The sequence below is a fragment of the Bos indicus genome, chromosome 5 (genome assembly GCF_029378745.1).
Source record: "Bos indicus isolate NIAB-ARS_2022 breed Sahiwal x Tharparkar chromosome 5, NIAB-ARS_B.indTharparkar_mat_pri_1.0, whole genome shotgun sequence".
NCBI lineage: Eukaryota > Metazoa > Chordata > Mammalia > Artiodactyla > Bovidae > Bos > Bos indicus.
This window is the reverse complement of record NC_091764.1, coordinates 104550648-104566889: the sequence shown is the minus strand read 5'-3', so window position 1 is coordinate 104566889 and position 16242 is coordinate 104550648. Positions and strand designations below refer to the sequence as shown.

At 54.0% G+C, this 16242-nt stretch overlaps 1 protein-coding gene and 1 long non-coding RNA gene across 5 annotated transcripts; one reads left to right on the top strand and one right to left on the bottom strand.

Annotated features, from left to right (window-relative positions):
* Positions 1-108: 108 nt before the first annotated feature.
* On the bottom strand, positions 109-12904 carry TNFRSF1A (TNF receptor superfamily member 1A). The gene is made up of 10 exons (XM_019961665.2): positions 12658-12904; positions 5568-5721; positions 5215-5343; positions 4841-4990; positions 4611-4689; positions 2350-2420; positions 2120-2233; positions 1808-1836; positions 1264-1606; positions 109-1124 (listed from the first exon to the last, which is right to left on the bottom strand). The coding sequence occupies exons 1-10, from the start codon at positions 12694-12696 to the stop codon at positions 817-819; spliced, it is 1416 nt and encodes a 471-aa protein (XP_019817224.2). The 5' UTR covers positions 12697-12904; the 3' UTR covers positions 109-816.
* On the top strand, positions 12822-15525 carry LOC139183219 (uncharacterized). Of its 4 annotated transcripts, none has more exons than XR_011566772.1 (4): positions 12822-12930; positions 13260-13318; positions 13518-13651; positions 14386-15525. It is a non-coding gene; the product is annotated as an uncharacterized lncRNA (long non-coding RNA). The 4 variants fall into 4 exon arrangements; XR_011566771.1 differs by having other exon boundaries at positions 13493-13651; XR_011566770.1 differs by lacking the exon at positions 12822-12930 and having other exon boundaries at positions 13101-13318.
* Positions 15526-16242: the final 717 nt, after the last annotated feature.

Here is a 16242-nt window from a genome sequence, read left to right as displayed (position 1 = left end):
TGTACCAGACTGAGCACAGGTTGACTCCATCTGTGCCCCACCAGGATCAGGGCTCTGGCCTCCTCCTCCCCAGCCTCCCACAACAGCATCATCACTCAGAAAAACCAGTCCCTCCAGGGCAGAGCTTTAATTGGAAGATTTTAGTGTATTTACAGAAGTCCCTGCGATTCACAGGGTCGCAAAGAGTCGGACACGACTGAGCGACTGAACTGAACTGAACAGCTAGCTCCCTTGGGAGGCCCCATTGTTCTGTGCTCCCCCGCTGCCTGGGGACAGTTCAGCTGGTCCAGGCAGGGCAACAAAGTTTCTATTAGTGTACAGAGTGGATGAGTGGATGTGCAGAGTGGATACAAAGATGGCTTATCTACTGCGAAACCGGCTCAGGGACCGACGTAGGTTCCCCAAGTCGCCTTGCTGAGTTCTCCAAGCCCAAAAAACAGGCAATAAGGCAGGGCGCCCCTCATCTTCGCAACCACTGCCTTGGGCTCCGGGCACACTCGGCCTCTCTCACGAGTACACATACTCCACATCACACAGACGCACATACAGAGACACAAACACACGCACTGCACGCAGACACACACTACACACAGACACACACTCAGGCAGCTGAGAAAAGCTATGTACACTGAGTGAGTAGCACCAGGTCAGTGGCTGCCAGATCGTGCCTGCTCCTCCAAGACTTCCTCTCCAGAAAAAAAAAAAAACAAAACAGGAGGTCCACAGGGCATCTCGCAGATCCTTCCGGGCTGCCTGGCACAGGAAGGAAGCAGCCGTCTGCAGGGCGGGGAGGCCCGCAGTCGGAGGGGCGGGGCTTCACCGGAGAAGGCGGGGCTCGGACGCGAGGCGGGCGGCGCCACCCAGCGCCTCCTCTATGTTTTCCAGGCAACCCAGCAGGTCCATGTCCCTGAGCACGCGGCCCAGCAGCTCCAGCGTGGCCTCGCGGCGCGGCGTGCGCCGCCGCCAGGCCGCCAGCATGCTGTACTGCGCCTCGCGCAGGTGGCGCCCGTTCTCCAGCTCCAGCCGCTCGATCTCGTGCTCGCTCAGTCCCAGCCGCCGCACCAACTCCTTCCAGCGCGACGGGGGCACGCCGTCCACCACCGCGTACAGGGTCGCGGGGTCGGCTGCGGGGAGGCAGCGCGGTGAGCCTGGAGCGGCGGCCCTCCGGCCTGGCCCCGCACAGCGCTCGCAACTCAGGGCGCCCCGCCCACCCGCCTCCCCGGAGGGGCCGGTGTTCCCAGAGAGGATGAATGAGGAACTCACCATCCGCGAGCTGATCGGGGGCGCTGGGGGCGCTGGCTTCCCACTTCTGAACTGGGGTGCAGAGGTGGGTGGAGGCCGGAGGCCCCGGGGTACAGAGGTGGGTGGAGGCCGGAGGCCCCGGGGTACAGAGGTGGGTGGAGGCCGGAGGCCCCGGGAGGATGGGGCCAGCCTTTAGATGGGGCGGGGCCGTCTCGCTGGAGGGAGATGCGACGGCTCCGAAGTTGGACCGGTCACAGGAGATGTAAGGGGGAATGGAGACAGGACTGGAACTTGGGGTGGAGCTGAAGCAGATGGTGGTGGTGGGGTTGAAGCCTGGGGCCGGGACCAGGAGTTCTGGCTCCCCCTGAGGAAGGGACGGCACAGCATTAGCGCAAGAGGATAAACAGCCCCATAGCCCCAGTTCTTCTGGATTATGGATGGGAGCCGGGCTAGAGGGAATCAGGGGAGACCTAGGGTGAAAGGTTGATTCTGGGTGCTTTGGGTGTTACCAGGTAGTAGTGGACAGTTAGGGAAGCCTGGGGGTCATTCCCCGGTATCAACTTACCTCTTTTACCAGAGTCGACTGCCCGCAAACTGAGAAAAAAAGAAACAGAGCGTCACAAATTTCACTTCCTCTCTCAGCCCTAGTGCCCATCGCAGGACTGGTGGTGGGCCCTTGTGGTGACACGCTTCAGGGACTATGTGACCCCAGGGACGAAAGAATCACTGATGCAGTACGAGCTCTCACCAGCCATCCCGTATCAGCTCGGGCCAGCGGGGTCCTTGGCAGGGAACTAAGAGGATACCCTTAATCTCCCTCCGTGCCTGTGCACCCCACCCTCCCTTATCCCCTTGTCCTCCCAAAGTCCCCACTCACTGATGGAGTAGAGCTTGGGCTTCCACCGCTGGTAGCGACATGCTAAGACGACAGAGGCGAAGGATGCCAGGCAAAGCCCGAAGACAATCACCAGGGGTAATAGTACTGTAGTGCCTGGAGACAGAGCAGAAGGTGGTCAGAGGCGAGGGCAGGACCGGATGGATGGGGGCGGGGGCAAGACCAGGAAAAGGCCCCTGGGCTTGGTTGGGCATTAGGATAGTTCTCCTCACCTGGGTCCTGAGAGTCTTTACCAGTTGAAGGTCGGGTTGGACATAACTTCTCGCACTCCTTGTTCTTACAACTAAAAGAAGAGATAGTGCTGGTGAGTAGGGGCCCCCCATTAAGAGGAATATAGGAGGGAAAAAATAGAAAGACCCATACAGATTGTTGGAAATTCTGCCCTTTACAAATATTTAGCTATCTTGCGATAGAATGGAAATTAATCCTATCTTGGCAACAGATGCAGTGGAAGGAAAAAAAAATTAGCTGATCCCAGAATCATTTCATTTTAGAGTTGGATTTGATCTTGAAGAGGCTGTGTAGAGAAAGAGTTAAAAGTGTGTGCGTGCTCTTCACATCTGACTCTTTGTGACCTCGTGGACTGTAGCCCCCCAGGCTCCTCTGTCCATGGGATTTCCCAGGCAAGAATACTAGAGTGGGTTGCCATTTCCTTCTCCAGGGGATCTTCCTGACCCAGGATTGAATGAGTGTCTCCTGTGTCTTCTGCATTGGTCCTGTGTCTTCTGCATTGGCAGGTGAATTCTTTACCACCGAGCCACCTGTCAGAGTCAGAGTCACCAGACTGGTTGTGTGACTACAGGCACATCACTTCACCTGTAAGCCTCGGTTTTCTCATCAGTAAAACAGGGATCCTACTTGGACTAAGGATTAAGTAAAATAATTATGCCTGACATATAGTAAACGCTTATACATGCTGACTGTCATTGAACTGTTTTTGTTGTTGTTGTTTGTTTTTAAATATTTGGCTGCAATGAGTCTTAGTTGTGGCATGTGGGATCTAGTTCCATGATCAAGGAACCCAGATTCCCTGCATTGGGAGAGAAGAATCTTAGCCACTGGACCACCAGGGAAGTCCTTTGAATTATTTTATCATTGTTTTACTGATGAGAATCCAGTGGCAGAGAGATTCAAGAACTTTTTCTCTAGATGACACTGCTGATGACAGCACCTGACTTTGAGAGGGGGTCTAGCACACGTGTGAACCATTAAAAAACACATCTTGCTGGGGGAAGCCAGAGAACACTAGAACAATTTCCCATGTTGGGAGCTGGCATCAGGCAGCACGGAAGGATGAGAACTACATCAAGGGTTTTGGAAGGAACTTGAGGAGGTGAGTTCTCCGCAGGAATCTGCAAACAAGGAGAGCTGATTTTACCCACTTCACAAGCTCACACAGAGAACCACATGGAAAGGGTGTAAAAGTGATTTTAAGAAAAAGAGACTAGTGGGAAAAAGAAACTAATTTCTCATCAGACACTTTGTAGTTATGTTTTGTGGTTCTTACAACTTTGCCAACCTGATGTCATTATCTTGACTTTAAAGGTAAAGAAGAACTAAGGCTCAGAGATGTTAAGTCACTGGCTCAAGCTCACACAGCCAATACAGTGGCTAGCCTGAGTTTTAAACCCAGGGCAATTCAACTTTAGAGCCCTCGGAGTTTCCTCTTTGGAAGCAAGTGTGCAAAGCAAGAAGGAGTGAGGAGGTGTGGTCAAAAGGACTGGGAAAGAAAGACCATGCTGTATCAAACCTAAGATCAACAATCAAAGGCATCATTTACATCTTATACACAGCTGTCACCTGTGCCATCAACTGTTGTAAGATGCAGTCTGATTTCAAAGATGTAAGCGTGTATTCCTAGAATCAATAGCAGAGCCTGTTTCCCAAGAATCTGAATGTCTTCAGAAAAAGATCTGAATGTCTAAAAGGAACTGCAAGTCCTTGAGGGTATGAGCCTCTATTCCTCAAAGACTTCATAAGATTTCTGAACATGTTGGGGGCAGGGAAGACTGGCTGGTATCTCGACATGAAGTGTCTCCCATACCAAACAGCCAGTAGCGGGCTTCCCTTGTGGTCCAGTGGTTAAGAATCTGCCTGCCAATGCAGGAGACATGGATTTGATCCCTGGGTCGGGAAGATCCCACATGCCTCAAGGCAGCTATGGCTGTGCGCCACAACGACTGAGCCCCGGCTCTCAGAGCCGCAACTCTAGCCCACGTGCCACAACTACAGAAGCTCGAGTGCCCTAGAGCCTGTGCTCTGCGACAAGAGAAGCCACCACAATGAGAAGGCCGTGCACCAAAACTAGAGGGTAGCCCCTGCTCTCCTCAATGAGAGAAAGCCCTCTCGCAGCCAATAAATAAATAAAAATTTACAAAAACAAAAAAGCATCCCGTGGGAGCAAAAGCACCCCCTAGAACCTCTCCATCCTCCCACCCCAATCCAGTGCCCAGCAGCTGGCAGAAGGACTCACTCATGACAGGAGATGCACTTGGCGCCTTTAAGAAAGAAGCCCATATGGCAGTGGCAGATGGTGTCCTGTCTCTCCTGGCCTGTGGGGAGACAAGCAGCACAGCTGAGAGAGGACGCCCCTCACCCTGAGTGCAAGAGGGAGGGCTAGGAGGGGCAGGGTACAGCAAGGTGAGGACCCTCCTCTGGAGACGGAGATGGGGCGAGGAGCGGGGTTGGGAGAGCCATGCTTACAGGGGATATTCACTGTGCCATTGGGACAGAGGCTGCAGTTCAGACACCGGAAGCCAGTTTCACCCCAGTATTCCCGGTACTGGTTCTTCCTGCAGCCGCACACAGTGTCCCGGTCCACTACACAAGGCGAAATCTCCACCTGGAACATTTCTGGTGAGGGGAGGAGATGGGGTATGAGCCCCCATGGTCCTCATCTGGTGTGTCTCTCTGTGTAACGCGCACTCACAGCCATGCACTCAGTCACTTGTGCATGAACGTCCCTACTCACCCCCAGCAGCACACACCCGTCCCCTCCCCTAGAAACAGACCGCACACCCCTCCGAACACCCACCTGACCCAGTCTGTTCAGAGCCCTGCACCCTCCTGAGACTCACCGTCCCGGCACCTGGAGCAGCTCAGGCATCGTCTGAGATGGTTCTCCAAGGCAGTGTAGGTGCCAGGGGCACACACCCTGCAGTCCGTGTCTCGCCCTGGACCCGGACAGTCATTGTACAGATAGGTACCTGTGATTCAGGGGCTGGAATTAGGCTGCAGCCAGGAGCTCAGGGGAGGAGCTCCAGGCCTGGGAAGATAGCCTGGGCACCTCCCAAAGTCCCTAGGAGAGGAAAGGAGGGAGAAAGCCCCAGACCAGGAGAGGCAACCAAGCCAGGTTCTAGAACATCTGGAAAATGCAAAGGAAGAAGCAGGGCCTCCTGACTGAGGAGTTCCACGGGGATCTTTCTCCTACCTTTGTGGCACTTGGTGCAGCAAATGGTGCTATTTTGCGGGTGGTTATATTTTCCTTGGGGACAGGGACTCTCTCTCTTCTCCAGGTCCCCGGGGTGAGGGACCAGCCCCTGAACCCCTGCGGGGTACACATCTGCCAACAGAGCTGGAAGCACCTGGGGAGGAGTCAGATGGAGGAGGACCCTCAGGAAAGGAAGGATGGGGATCACAGAGGTAGCAAGTCTAAAGCCTTCTCGAACCTTCTCCCTGGGACGCCCCCACCTACACTCCGCCTGAGCTACCGGCACTGTGCTGTCGCCATTGTTCTCTCATTCTCCCATCCTCTTCCCTCCAACCCAAGGCTGCAAGATCCCAGGTGCGGCTTGTACTTTATCCTTGTTTCCCCAAACCAGCTCTCAGGACTGGACCAGGGCAGGTGTTCAGTTGAGGGGTTGAGAACAGGCCTTTCCTTCCAATGAGCAGCCCTAAAGGTTAAGGTGGCATTTCTCCATCTGGGTGCTGTGCTCACGGTGTATTCACTTCGTGAACATTCACAGAGGCGAACCTATAGGGTTGTGCCCTTTCCTGTATTACATTGTCATATCCGACTCTTGGCGACCCCATGGACTGTAGCCCACCAGGCTCCTCTGTCCATGGGATTCTCCAGGCAAGAATACTGGAGTGGGTTGCCATTTCCTCCTCCAGGGGATCTTCCCAACCCAGGGATCGAACCCAAGTCTTCTATGTCTACTGCACTGGCAGGCGGATTCTTTACTGCTGAGCCACCAGGGAAGCCCTGTTAAACTTTGAGAGCAACAGGCTAATCAGAGCCCAGAGACCCCAGCCAGGACAGGAGGGCTTGGCAGCCCAGAGCAGGTAAGCTATAAGCAGGTCACCACCCAGTTCCCCGCTGGGTGTCGCTGCAGCAGTTAGAAGCCCCAGCCCCAGCCCCAGCGCCAGCCAAAGGAAGCTATACTCAGAAACCCAGCTGCAATCCTGTAGGGCGCCTCCCCTACCCAGGGCCAGCACCCTTCCCTAGCCACCCCAGCCCCGTGCCACAGCCCCTGACAACAGGCCTGGGGCTTCCAGGGCAACAGGAAGAGTTTGGGGATGTTTATGGGAAGGGCTTCCCAATCCTGTATGTGCAGTTCCTTTCCCGAAGAAGGCCTCATAGCATCTAAGGTCACGGGACCTTGGAACTACATTCCAGGCGGCTGGAAGCAGAGCCAACTTGCAGAGACAGCATCAGGAAAAAGAACGGGGGCGGGGGTCCAGGTCTGGGCCAGGGTTTGAGGGGGTGGGGGTGCAGCTTTCCAGGGACTGTGGGTTGATGAGGAAATCAGCTTCCCAAGAAGGAGGGAAAGAGGCTTTCTCAGGCCACATGCCTCGTGCTGCAATCCCCAGCAATTTGGGGGTTAACTCAGATCCGGGAAAGGGAAATCTTTTCCCAGCAGCTCCGCCCAGTGACTCAGGCCAGAGGGAGGGAGGGAATCCAGGGGAGGGAGAGGGGACCCGTCGCTTCCCCCGGCTCCTCAAGGGTCATGAGTCAGCTGAAAGGCTGATGGGACCAGGACCCCGCACGCAATCTGGACCCCATCTGATTCCCTCCTCCTGGGGGCCAGGCTCTATCCCCACGCAGCGCCCCCCTTCCTCCCCTCCTCCTTCAAACAGCCAGGCCATGGGTCTCAGTCCCTCTTGGCCCACTTTTTCGGGAAATGGCTCCCTATCCCATTCCATCCCAAAGGGAAGTCTCCGGTGACCTCGGGCTTCCCCCTCTCAGGTCACTACCCGCCCCTCCCCCTCCCGGAGGGCCACTCAGCTCCTTCCCACCCCTCAGCATCCTTCCTTTAGACTCAGCCTCACCCAGACCCCTCCTCCTCCCAGCTCTGCCTGTCCCCCGACAACGAGGGCCCCCTGACCTGCCCTAGCTCCAGAAGGGAGCGCCCTACGTCCAGAAGGGAGCGAACCAAGGCTGCCCTCCCAGCTGAGTTCACTGCCTTCCCACAGCTCAGCTGGTTCTGGCCAGCTGGGTTGGGCTTGGGGACCTCCCTGGGGTCCTTGAACAATCCTTAGGAAACAAGGCCAGTTCTGAGGCTCTTCAGCTCCTCCCGCAAGCCCACAGGCTGCACAAGAAAAACTCCAGAGCCCTGAATGCCCAGTTCCATGAGGGAGGGAGCAAGTAAGCAGGGATGGAAGACAACCAGCATCATGTCCCCAGGGGGGCCCCCCTAGTCCCCACCTGCACCCCCAGCCAGCCCACTTGGAACCTAGGAGCCAGGGCCTCAGGTCCCCCCACTAGTGGGCACCATCCCTCGGCACCGAGCACATCTTTAGCCACTGCATCTTGCAGTGTGTGTTGTGCTAAGTTGCTTCAGTCTTGTCTGACTGTTTGAGACCCTATGAACAGTAGCCTGCCAGGCTCCTCTGTCCATGGGACTCTCCAGCAAGAACACTGGAGTGGGTTGCCATGCCCTCCTGCAGAGGATCCTCCGGACCCAGGGATTGAACCCGTATTTCTTATGTCTCCTACATTGGAAGGCTTGCAGTAAAACAGTAGAAACAGAGGGTGAGCTTTGAGCGCCCAGACCCCAGTCAACCTGAGTGTCTGTGGCCTGGAGCAGGGCAAAGGCAGGAAGCTGGGGTGCCTGTGGAGAGACAGTTGAGGAGGTGGCCCAGCACCCCTCCAACTCCCCCACAACTTCCGCCTGGGGAGGCTTTTAAGTGCGACTTCCTGCGCTGGGCCTGCAGCGTGGGGGTGGAAGAGCTGACAGCAGAGCGAGACCCTGTGGTCTCGCTCTGACCAGCCGCCTCACTCTCCATCCCCCATTCACTTGTTCATTAAAGTCCGTTTTGTTCATTTGATGTCAAAATCTTTGGGGAGCTTAAGACAGCTTCTCCTCCAAGGCTCTGCTGAGGCCCGGCCTCCCTCCCCTGAAGCCCCCCATCAGCGAGGCTTCCCCCCTTCCAGCATATCCCATGCAAACCCCACCCTGTGAACTTTAAAACCATGAATTTATTATATCTATTTTGGGCTCTTACCATAACATAACAGCTTTGGGTGACTAGATAATAATCTCCCCAAGTAGACCATAAACTATGCGATGAGAGATCTGAAAGTGTTTTGGTCAGAGATACTGTCTAATCCCCCGCACACAGAACTATAGGGGCAAAATAAATGTGGTTTGATTGATTGATTTCATGACTATCTCTCTTCCACTCCAGTAAAAGCCAGTGATAACCAAAGTGGGAAGATGGGAGTCAGTGCTGGGCTGTAGGAATATATTTATCTCCAGGGGAAAACTCCTCCCTCCTTCCCACACACTCGCACAGCCACTTGCACGGTCTCACAGGAGACGCTGGCAAGCCTTCCACTCCTTTTGAGCATCCCTGGTGAGTGAAGGCAGCGCTTACAGATAAGAGTCTGAACATTTCTGCCTGAACACGAGGCTGATAAGGGTGTGAGAACCTCTGCTTGAGCCTGTCAGATACGCACTTCACTTGGCAAATTCCCAGACCTTCTACATGCCCCCAAACAAAACCCATCGACCAGACAGATATCACAGCATCAACTTGTCTTGGCCACCCTTCTCTCCTCAGGGTCCCCATCCCTCCCATGCCACAATCCGGGTCCGTAGTCCATCTTGCCAGACCTCCTCCGTCATCTCTCAGCCCTCTCCATGGGATGCCTCACTCCCAGATTGTTGCCACTGTCTTCTCGCCTATTCCCTGCTCCAGTCCAGCCTACACCCTTGCTTATCTGCATTCAAGCTTCAACTTGCACCCACAGGTGTAGGAATCTTTCTCGCCTGACCCTGAACATCATTTCCGTAGGTCACTCCTTCCTTCCCTGAATGAGAACTTGAAGAGGTACCTGCTACTATTCTGGACACATTCCTGGACACAGCGGACCTGAGAGAATCATTTATGAAGAAATGAATGAATGAACGGAATTCCTCTACCAGGGATCACAGTCAAGATTCTCTCTCTGTCCCTTCCCCTATTTCCTTCAATTTTCTCTTTCTCACTTTTTCTTTTTCTTTTTACTATTTATTTTTATTTATTTATTTTGCTGTGCAGGGTCTTAGTTGTGGCATGTGGGATCTAGTTCCCCAACCAGGGATCAAAGCCAGGGCCCCAGCATTGACAGCTCAAGAGTCTTAGCCTCTGGACCACCAGGGGAGCCCCTCTCACTTTTTTTTGTACCTCAACAGAGTCTTACCCCTAACAGTCAAGACACTGAGCTTCTTGCCACCACCAGCCTCCAACACACAACCCCATTGTTCTGTTCCTCCAGGCCGTGTGTGCTAAGTCGCTTCAGTCGTGTCTGACTCTTTGCGACCCCATGAACTGTGGCCCACCAGGCTCCTCTGTCCATGGGATTTTCCAGGCAAGAATACTGGAGCGGGTTGCCATTTCCTCTTCCTCCAGGAGATCTTCCCAACCCAGGGAGCGAGCCTGTGTCTCTTGTGTCTCTTGCACTGGCAGGCAGGTTCTTTACCACTAGCGTCACCAAGGAAGCCCAAAGTCTCCCTCGGACCAGTGTCCCTTTTTTCAGCCTCCTGCTTGTCTGTGACTTCAAATCTCAGCTCCAAAACCCAATTTCCAGGAGGCGTTCCCTCCCTCATTCCATCCTTTATTCATTCAACAAACCGGGGAGGAGCACCTTTGAGGTGCAGGTCCCAGAGGAATGCCAGGGAAGATGAGATGAAGACACAAAAGACTTCTTAGTTAGGTCAGAGATGGGTGACTGGGGAGGGAGCTGGGCACTGATCCGCAGACAGGACAGCACTCACCCCGCTCCTGGTTCTGCCTCCCATTGGTGTTCCAGAGCACCACATCACGCTTTTGTGGGCATTTTCCCCGAGATCGTTAAAATAATTTGTTTTTCTGTAAGCTGTCTTGGCTACAAGATTGTAAGCTCTTTGGGTGCAGCAAGATCTCGTGTGCTCCTTCACAGTGTCTCCTGCATTCTTCCCACCTCCACCACCCTCTGTCCCCTCACACACACAGTATTCCCTGCACTGCTCATTGACTGGCCCAGGGAAGCCTTACCCAGCACCGCACGCCTCCTTTGTCCCCTTCAGTTCCAGGCTAAGCTTGTTCCCTTAGCTGTCACACCCCAACCTGGGCTGGATCAGCCGCAACCCCAGGCACCTGACACCTTTCTTTATCTTTCCAGGCCCCCTGTATCTCTATTTTCCAAATGCAGAAGCCACTGAGCAATAACCACCACTACTGGCTTCCCTGGTGACTCAGACAGTAAAGAATCTGCATGCAATGCAGGAGACCCGGGTTCCATCCCTGGATCCCAAAGATCCCCTGGATCCCAAAGATCCCCTGGAGAAAGCAGTGGCTACCCACTCCAGATTTCCTGCCTGGGAAATTCCATGGACAGAGAAGCCTGGCGGGCTATAGTCCATGGGGTCACAAAGAGCTGGACATGACTAAGCAACACACACACACACACACACACTATTACTACTAACAATAGAAAAGCTCTCATTAATATTGAGTGCTTTCCGTTTGCCATACTCTGTTCCTCCACTAGATCAGAAATCCCGTGAAGGCAAAGACTATGTTCACTACCAGCACCTAAAACAGTATCCAGCACCAAGCAAGCATAAAGGAATGAAATACCTGATCTATATCCATCTATGTCATCTTTGAAACGACACTATGCGGCAGAAACTAAGACAAACTGTAAAGCAATTATACCCCAATAATAAAATAAAATTAAATACAAAACAAACCAAAACAACGACATTATGAGGTGGTGACTATTCTGTCTATCTTAGAGATAAAGAAGCAAGACGTGGAGGGTTACGTAACCCATTCAAGTCCAGACAGCTAGTACCTGAGGGAGACAGGACTGGATCGGGTGGTTTGCCCCAGGAGAGAAGAGGAGTCAGGAAGGCTGCAGAGGGAAATGGGGGGAGCCTGTGAGAACAGCCAGGAAAGAAGGGAAAGGTGGGCTTGGGGGTGTGGAAGAATGGACGAAGGAGATGGGGGGGCGGGGGGGGGGGGTGCTTCGTGAGAAACTAGTGTCGGGAAAGGTGGACCAGAGCAGAGAAGAGGGAGGAACCGGAGAGAAAGGTTCAAAAAGGAGGCTCCGAGGAGTCTGACTGGTGGGGAGACTGGACAGAAAAGAAGGAATGATTAGGGCGCACAGCAGGAGATGCTGGCGGGAGGAGGGTGGGGGGAGAAGAGGTTGGGGGAGTCAAAGTGGGGAGGGGCGACTGGGCAGAGGAAGAGTGAACCAGGAGAAAGCGGCCAACGCAGCCCCCCAACTAGGCAGAGGCGAGGGACTGGGTCTCTGCCCCCAACCACTGCGGGGGGCGGGGAGGGGGGGTGTCAAGGATCCACTGAAAGAAGGCTGAGGCAAGAGAAAGGGACATTTTCCAGTGACGAAAACAAGTGTCTACCAACTTCCCCAAACTGAGCTGTGGAAGAAGAAAGCAAGTGATCTGTTGCTGGGGTCGGGGGAGGGGGCCAGGGGACAGGCCCTGGGGTTCTGCGGCCTTGGAGGGGGGTCAGTCCGACAGCCAGAGGCCACAGACCAAGGGTGAAGGGTGCCCCCCAGGGGGCCGGGAGGCCTGGGCCTGGGGAGGCCGAGGGATCTCCAGCCCCTATGTAGTTACCCACTCCCTTCCCAAATGCCCCCAACATAGCATCCCAAGCCCACCGCCCCCAGCCCAGGGCCTCTCCTGGACTCAGTTTCCCCACTTCACGAGCGGCGTCCAGCCCCTGCTTTCCATTCTCAGCCCGGCGCCCAGGTAGCCTAGCCTCTCCGCGGCCCAACACAACGACGTGCCGGGCAGAACCATCCAGATTCTGAGAGGACCCACCTTTCTCCCATTGCTTTCGATTTCCTATCAAACTGCCTCTCCTTACCCTGTGGGCACCTGCCGCCACATTCCCAGCCTGCCCAGGCCTGGGTCCATTTCCCTCCTGGCATTCCAAGCTTGTCCCCAGCTCTGGGCCGCGGGTGAATGGGGCAGTGTGTGAGGGCAGGCCCGCGCAGGCCTGAGGCTCGGCCCGGCCCTCCACCCTTTCCAGCCCCAGGCGCCCCTCGCCCGCCTGCCCACTCCTCCCTGGGCCCCTCCCCGTCTCACCAGTGGCAGCAGCAGGCCAGGCACGGTGGGGAGGCCCATGTCCGGCCAGCTGTGGCCTCTCAATCCCCCATCAGGGCTGGGGCAGTGGCGGCCCGCGACAGTGACAGCAACACGGTCCTCGCGTATGCCCAGTGGAGCCCGGGCCTCGGGTCGGGGAGTGGAGGGTTGAGACTGGGGCGGGGACACAGCCCAATCCGGAGGACCTCAAACCCGGAAGGCCAGCCCTGCGGCCCAGAGCCCGGAGAGCTCCGAGAAAACTTGAGCTGAGAGGAGGTGGGAGGGGAAGGGAGAGAGGCAGATGGGGTATTGCAACTTAGGACAGGAAGAGCCTGGGGTGGAGGCGGGAGGAGGCGGGAGGAAGGGGGGGGCCAAGGTCCATTAACCCTTTGTAGTCAGACAGAGGCAGGGCTCCGGGATCCAGCGGCCACGTGCCAGGGCCTAACCACGCCCCCCCCCCCCAAAGAAAAACACCCAGGTGCGCCCCTCCCGGCCTTCTGCCTCCTCTCCCACAACGCCGGGCCTGTCCCAAGTGAACAGAAGGAGAAAGACAGGGCTTTGGAGTCAGATTCGCTGGGTTCCAGCTCAGAACTCTGCTTTTTTAGCTGGGTGATCTTCTGTGATCCGGTCTGCGTAATGAAGAAACCCTCTCTCACGCAGTCAGGTAAGTGATGCCAGACTTGATCCCAGTCCTCAGGGCTCTTCCCCTTTTCCCAGGGTTCTCCAATGACATCCTAATGTCTCACTTTCTTGGGAATGTACACCTGCAATTCAAACCTCAGAGTAAAGCTTAACCCTCATTGGGGATCCTGACCTGCCCCACTCCCCACCCCACCAGGTCTCATTCAATCTGTGCTGGGCAGGTCCCCCAACTGCTCTTTCTGGCTGAACTTCCCAGAAGACCTCGGTCACGAAATGAGAGCCACAGTGCCTGGCCCAGCTTCCATGGGGAAGGTGACGTCATGAGGCTTAATGGAATTACAGCTCACTCCATCAGGTATTGCTAGAATGTTCCTAGTGCCCTTTTCCCAAGTATTCCGATACATTGATCCAAACTGCCCTCAAAGATAATCTACTACAGCCCCCCTTGTTGTTGTTGTTTTTTTAATTGATTTTTAATTGAAGGACAATTGCTTTACAATATTGTGTTGGTTTCTGCCATACATCAATGTGCATCAGCCATAAATATGCATATGTCCCCTCCCTCTTGAACCTCCCTCCCACCTCCCACCCCTTTAGGTTGTTACAGAGCCCTGGTTTGAGTTCCCTGAGTCATACAGCAAATTCCCACTGGCGGTCTATTTTACTTATGGCAGTGTGTATGTGTCCATGCTTTGCGGCCCAGAGACGTGCAGGTCATGTGCCCTTCTGGGCCAGCCCAGCCCGCAGACTCCTGACTTCGGACCAAGGGCCCTGTTATGTTGCAATAGATAATCGCCACTTCTCTATCAGTCCTTTTGAGTCAGTCAGACTCCACCCTCAACTCTTAGGATGTTTTATCCCATGCCCATCTGCGCAGGACGTCTCCCAGATGAATCCCACAGCAGAGTACAACATTCACCCAAATGGTCTCTGGATGCCATGAGCATCCGCAAGACCCAATCCAGGCCCCAAGTTCTCCAGCTGCTGAGACTGCTAGAAATACAGGGAGAACAGACAGGAGTGAGGAGGGCCTAGGGTTTTGTGACTTGGCATCGGAGCTCCTCACCCACTGATGTCTTGATCCACCAGCTAATCCTCAACCCTGGAATCCACCCTCTCTGGCCCTTCCTGGCCTCCCCTCTGTGATCCCAGGTAGGTATGAATGGAGCCTCGATGCCCCTACTTCCGGCTGACTTCACTCCACCCCATCCTCCAGCTTCTGAGATACTAGAGGATTAAAGCTGGACCCACAGAGGATGAGGATCACCTCTACCATCACCCAGGGAGGCTCCAAGTGCGGCATGAGTGGACCCAAAGCAGAGCTCTTAAAGAAGCCGAGTCATTGAAATACAGTGCAAGAGTCAAATAGCCCATTTCCAGTGTGAAGACACTAAGAGACACCTCATGTTAAAAATGGGAAGCTTGCTGGTACCCCTCACACTGCATTCGTGGATGATAAATGACGTCAAGTGTTTAGCAAGGGTTTGACATATTCTAAGCATTCAATCAGTGGTTGTTGCGGTTGTTCAGTTGCTAAGTCATGTCTTACTCTGTGACCCCGTGAACTGCAGCGTGCCAGGCTTCCTTGTCCTTCACCATCTCCTGGAGTTTGAGCAAACTCATGTCCATTGAGTTGGTGATGCCATCCAACCATCTCACTCTCTGTCACCCCCTTCTCTCCTGCACTCAATCTCTCCCAGCATCCAAAGTACTGGAGCTTCAGCTTCAGCGTCAGTCCTTCCAACGAATATTCAGGGTTGGTTCCCTTTAGGATCAGTCAGTGGTAGCAGTGTGGTTTATTCATTTATTTGGCTATGGCTTTCAGCATGTAGGATCCTAGTTCCCGGACCAGGGGTTGAACCCACACTCTTGCTTTGAAAGCACAGAGTCTCAACCACTGGACAGCTTGGGAATTCCCCAGTGACAATAATTTTAATATTTTGTATTAACACTAACAACTTTAATGTTCTGTTTTTTTTCTTCTTTTAAATTTTTTATTGAAATACGGTTGATTTACAATGTTGTGTTAGTTTCCAGTGTCAGTGTCCTATTTTTAACATTCCAAGAAATTTTCAATAGTCTGTTCCAACTGCCAATGCCATTGCACATAGGCCGGCACAAAAGGAGAATTTCTTTCATTGTTTAGGATGAATGCCTATTTACGCAGCAAGCTTAAAGCCTTGAGAAACATGGTATTCAACTGTTCAATAAAATTCTGTTTAAAAAAGATGGTGAGAGGTGGGTAGATCTATGAATATGAACAGCTAATTAGTCTTGTGGAAGAGGTGAGAACACAAGCATAAGCCCTCCCGGGAAGAAGGAGTCATGGTGAGGGAGAGACGGAGAAACAGAGGAGGGGCAGGGGACTTCTCTGGGGCCCAGTGATTAAGAATCTGCCTTCCAGTGCATGGGTTTGGTCCCTGGTCAGGGAACTAAGATCCCATAGGCCACGGGACAACTAAGCCCTTGTACTCCAGTTACTGAGCCTCCACAGCTCAACTAGAGAGCCTGTGTGCCGCAACTAAGACCCCACGCAACCAAAACTAAATAAACAAATATTTAAAAAAAAAAAAAGAAGAGGGGGCAAACTAAGATTGGCCATTAGGGCTTGTGGAGCAAAGGATGAAGGGAAAGGAGCTTCAGATAACAGAGTCCCCTCTCTCCATAACATGTCACACACCCCACAGTAGCACAGAGTCATCGAAAGGACACTGGACTCCCAGTCGGGGTGACGTGGATCCCAGCCCCAGCCCAGTCATGCCAACCCCATGTGTCACAGGGAGACCTGGTTCTGTATTAATCATGAACTTGAACAAGTCACTTCACCTGAGAAGCTCCATAAGGAAAGTGAGACAGCGTGAACTCTGTCTCCTCTACCTGTCTGATCAACCTGAGACCTAGAAAGGAGGAAACAGACAGCACCCCTCTCCTGCATGTGCTCATTCT

Excerpts from the sequence above, each read along its gene's own strand:
- TNFRSF1A (XM_019961665.2), bottom strand. The coding sequence starts at position 12,696 with ATGGGCCTCCCCACCGTGCCTGGCCTGCTGCTGCCACTG. Across the intron at positions 1,607-1,807 it reads AGTCGACTCTGGTAAAAGAG|GGGGAGCCAGAACTCCTGGT; the intron begins GTAAGTTGATAC and ends TCCCTTCCTCAG. Across the intron at positions 1,125-1,263 it reads CCCCGATCAGCTCGCGGATG|CCGACCCCGCGACCCTGTAC; the intron begins GTGAGTTCCTCA and ends GCCTCCCCGCAG.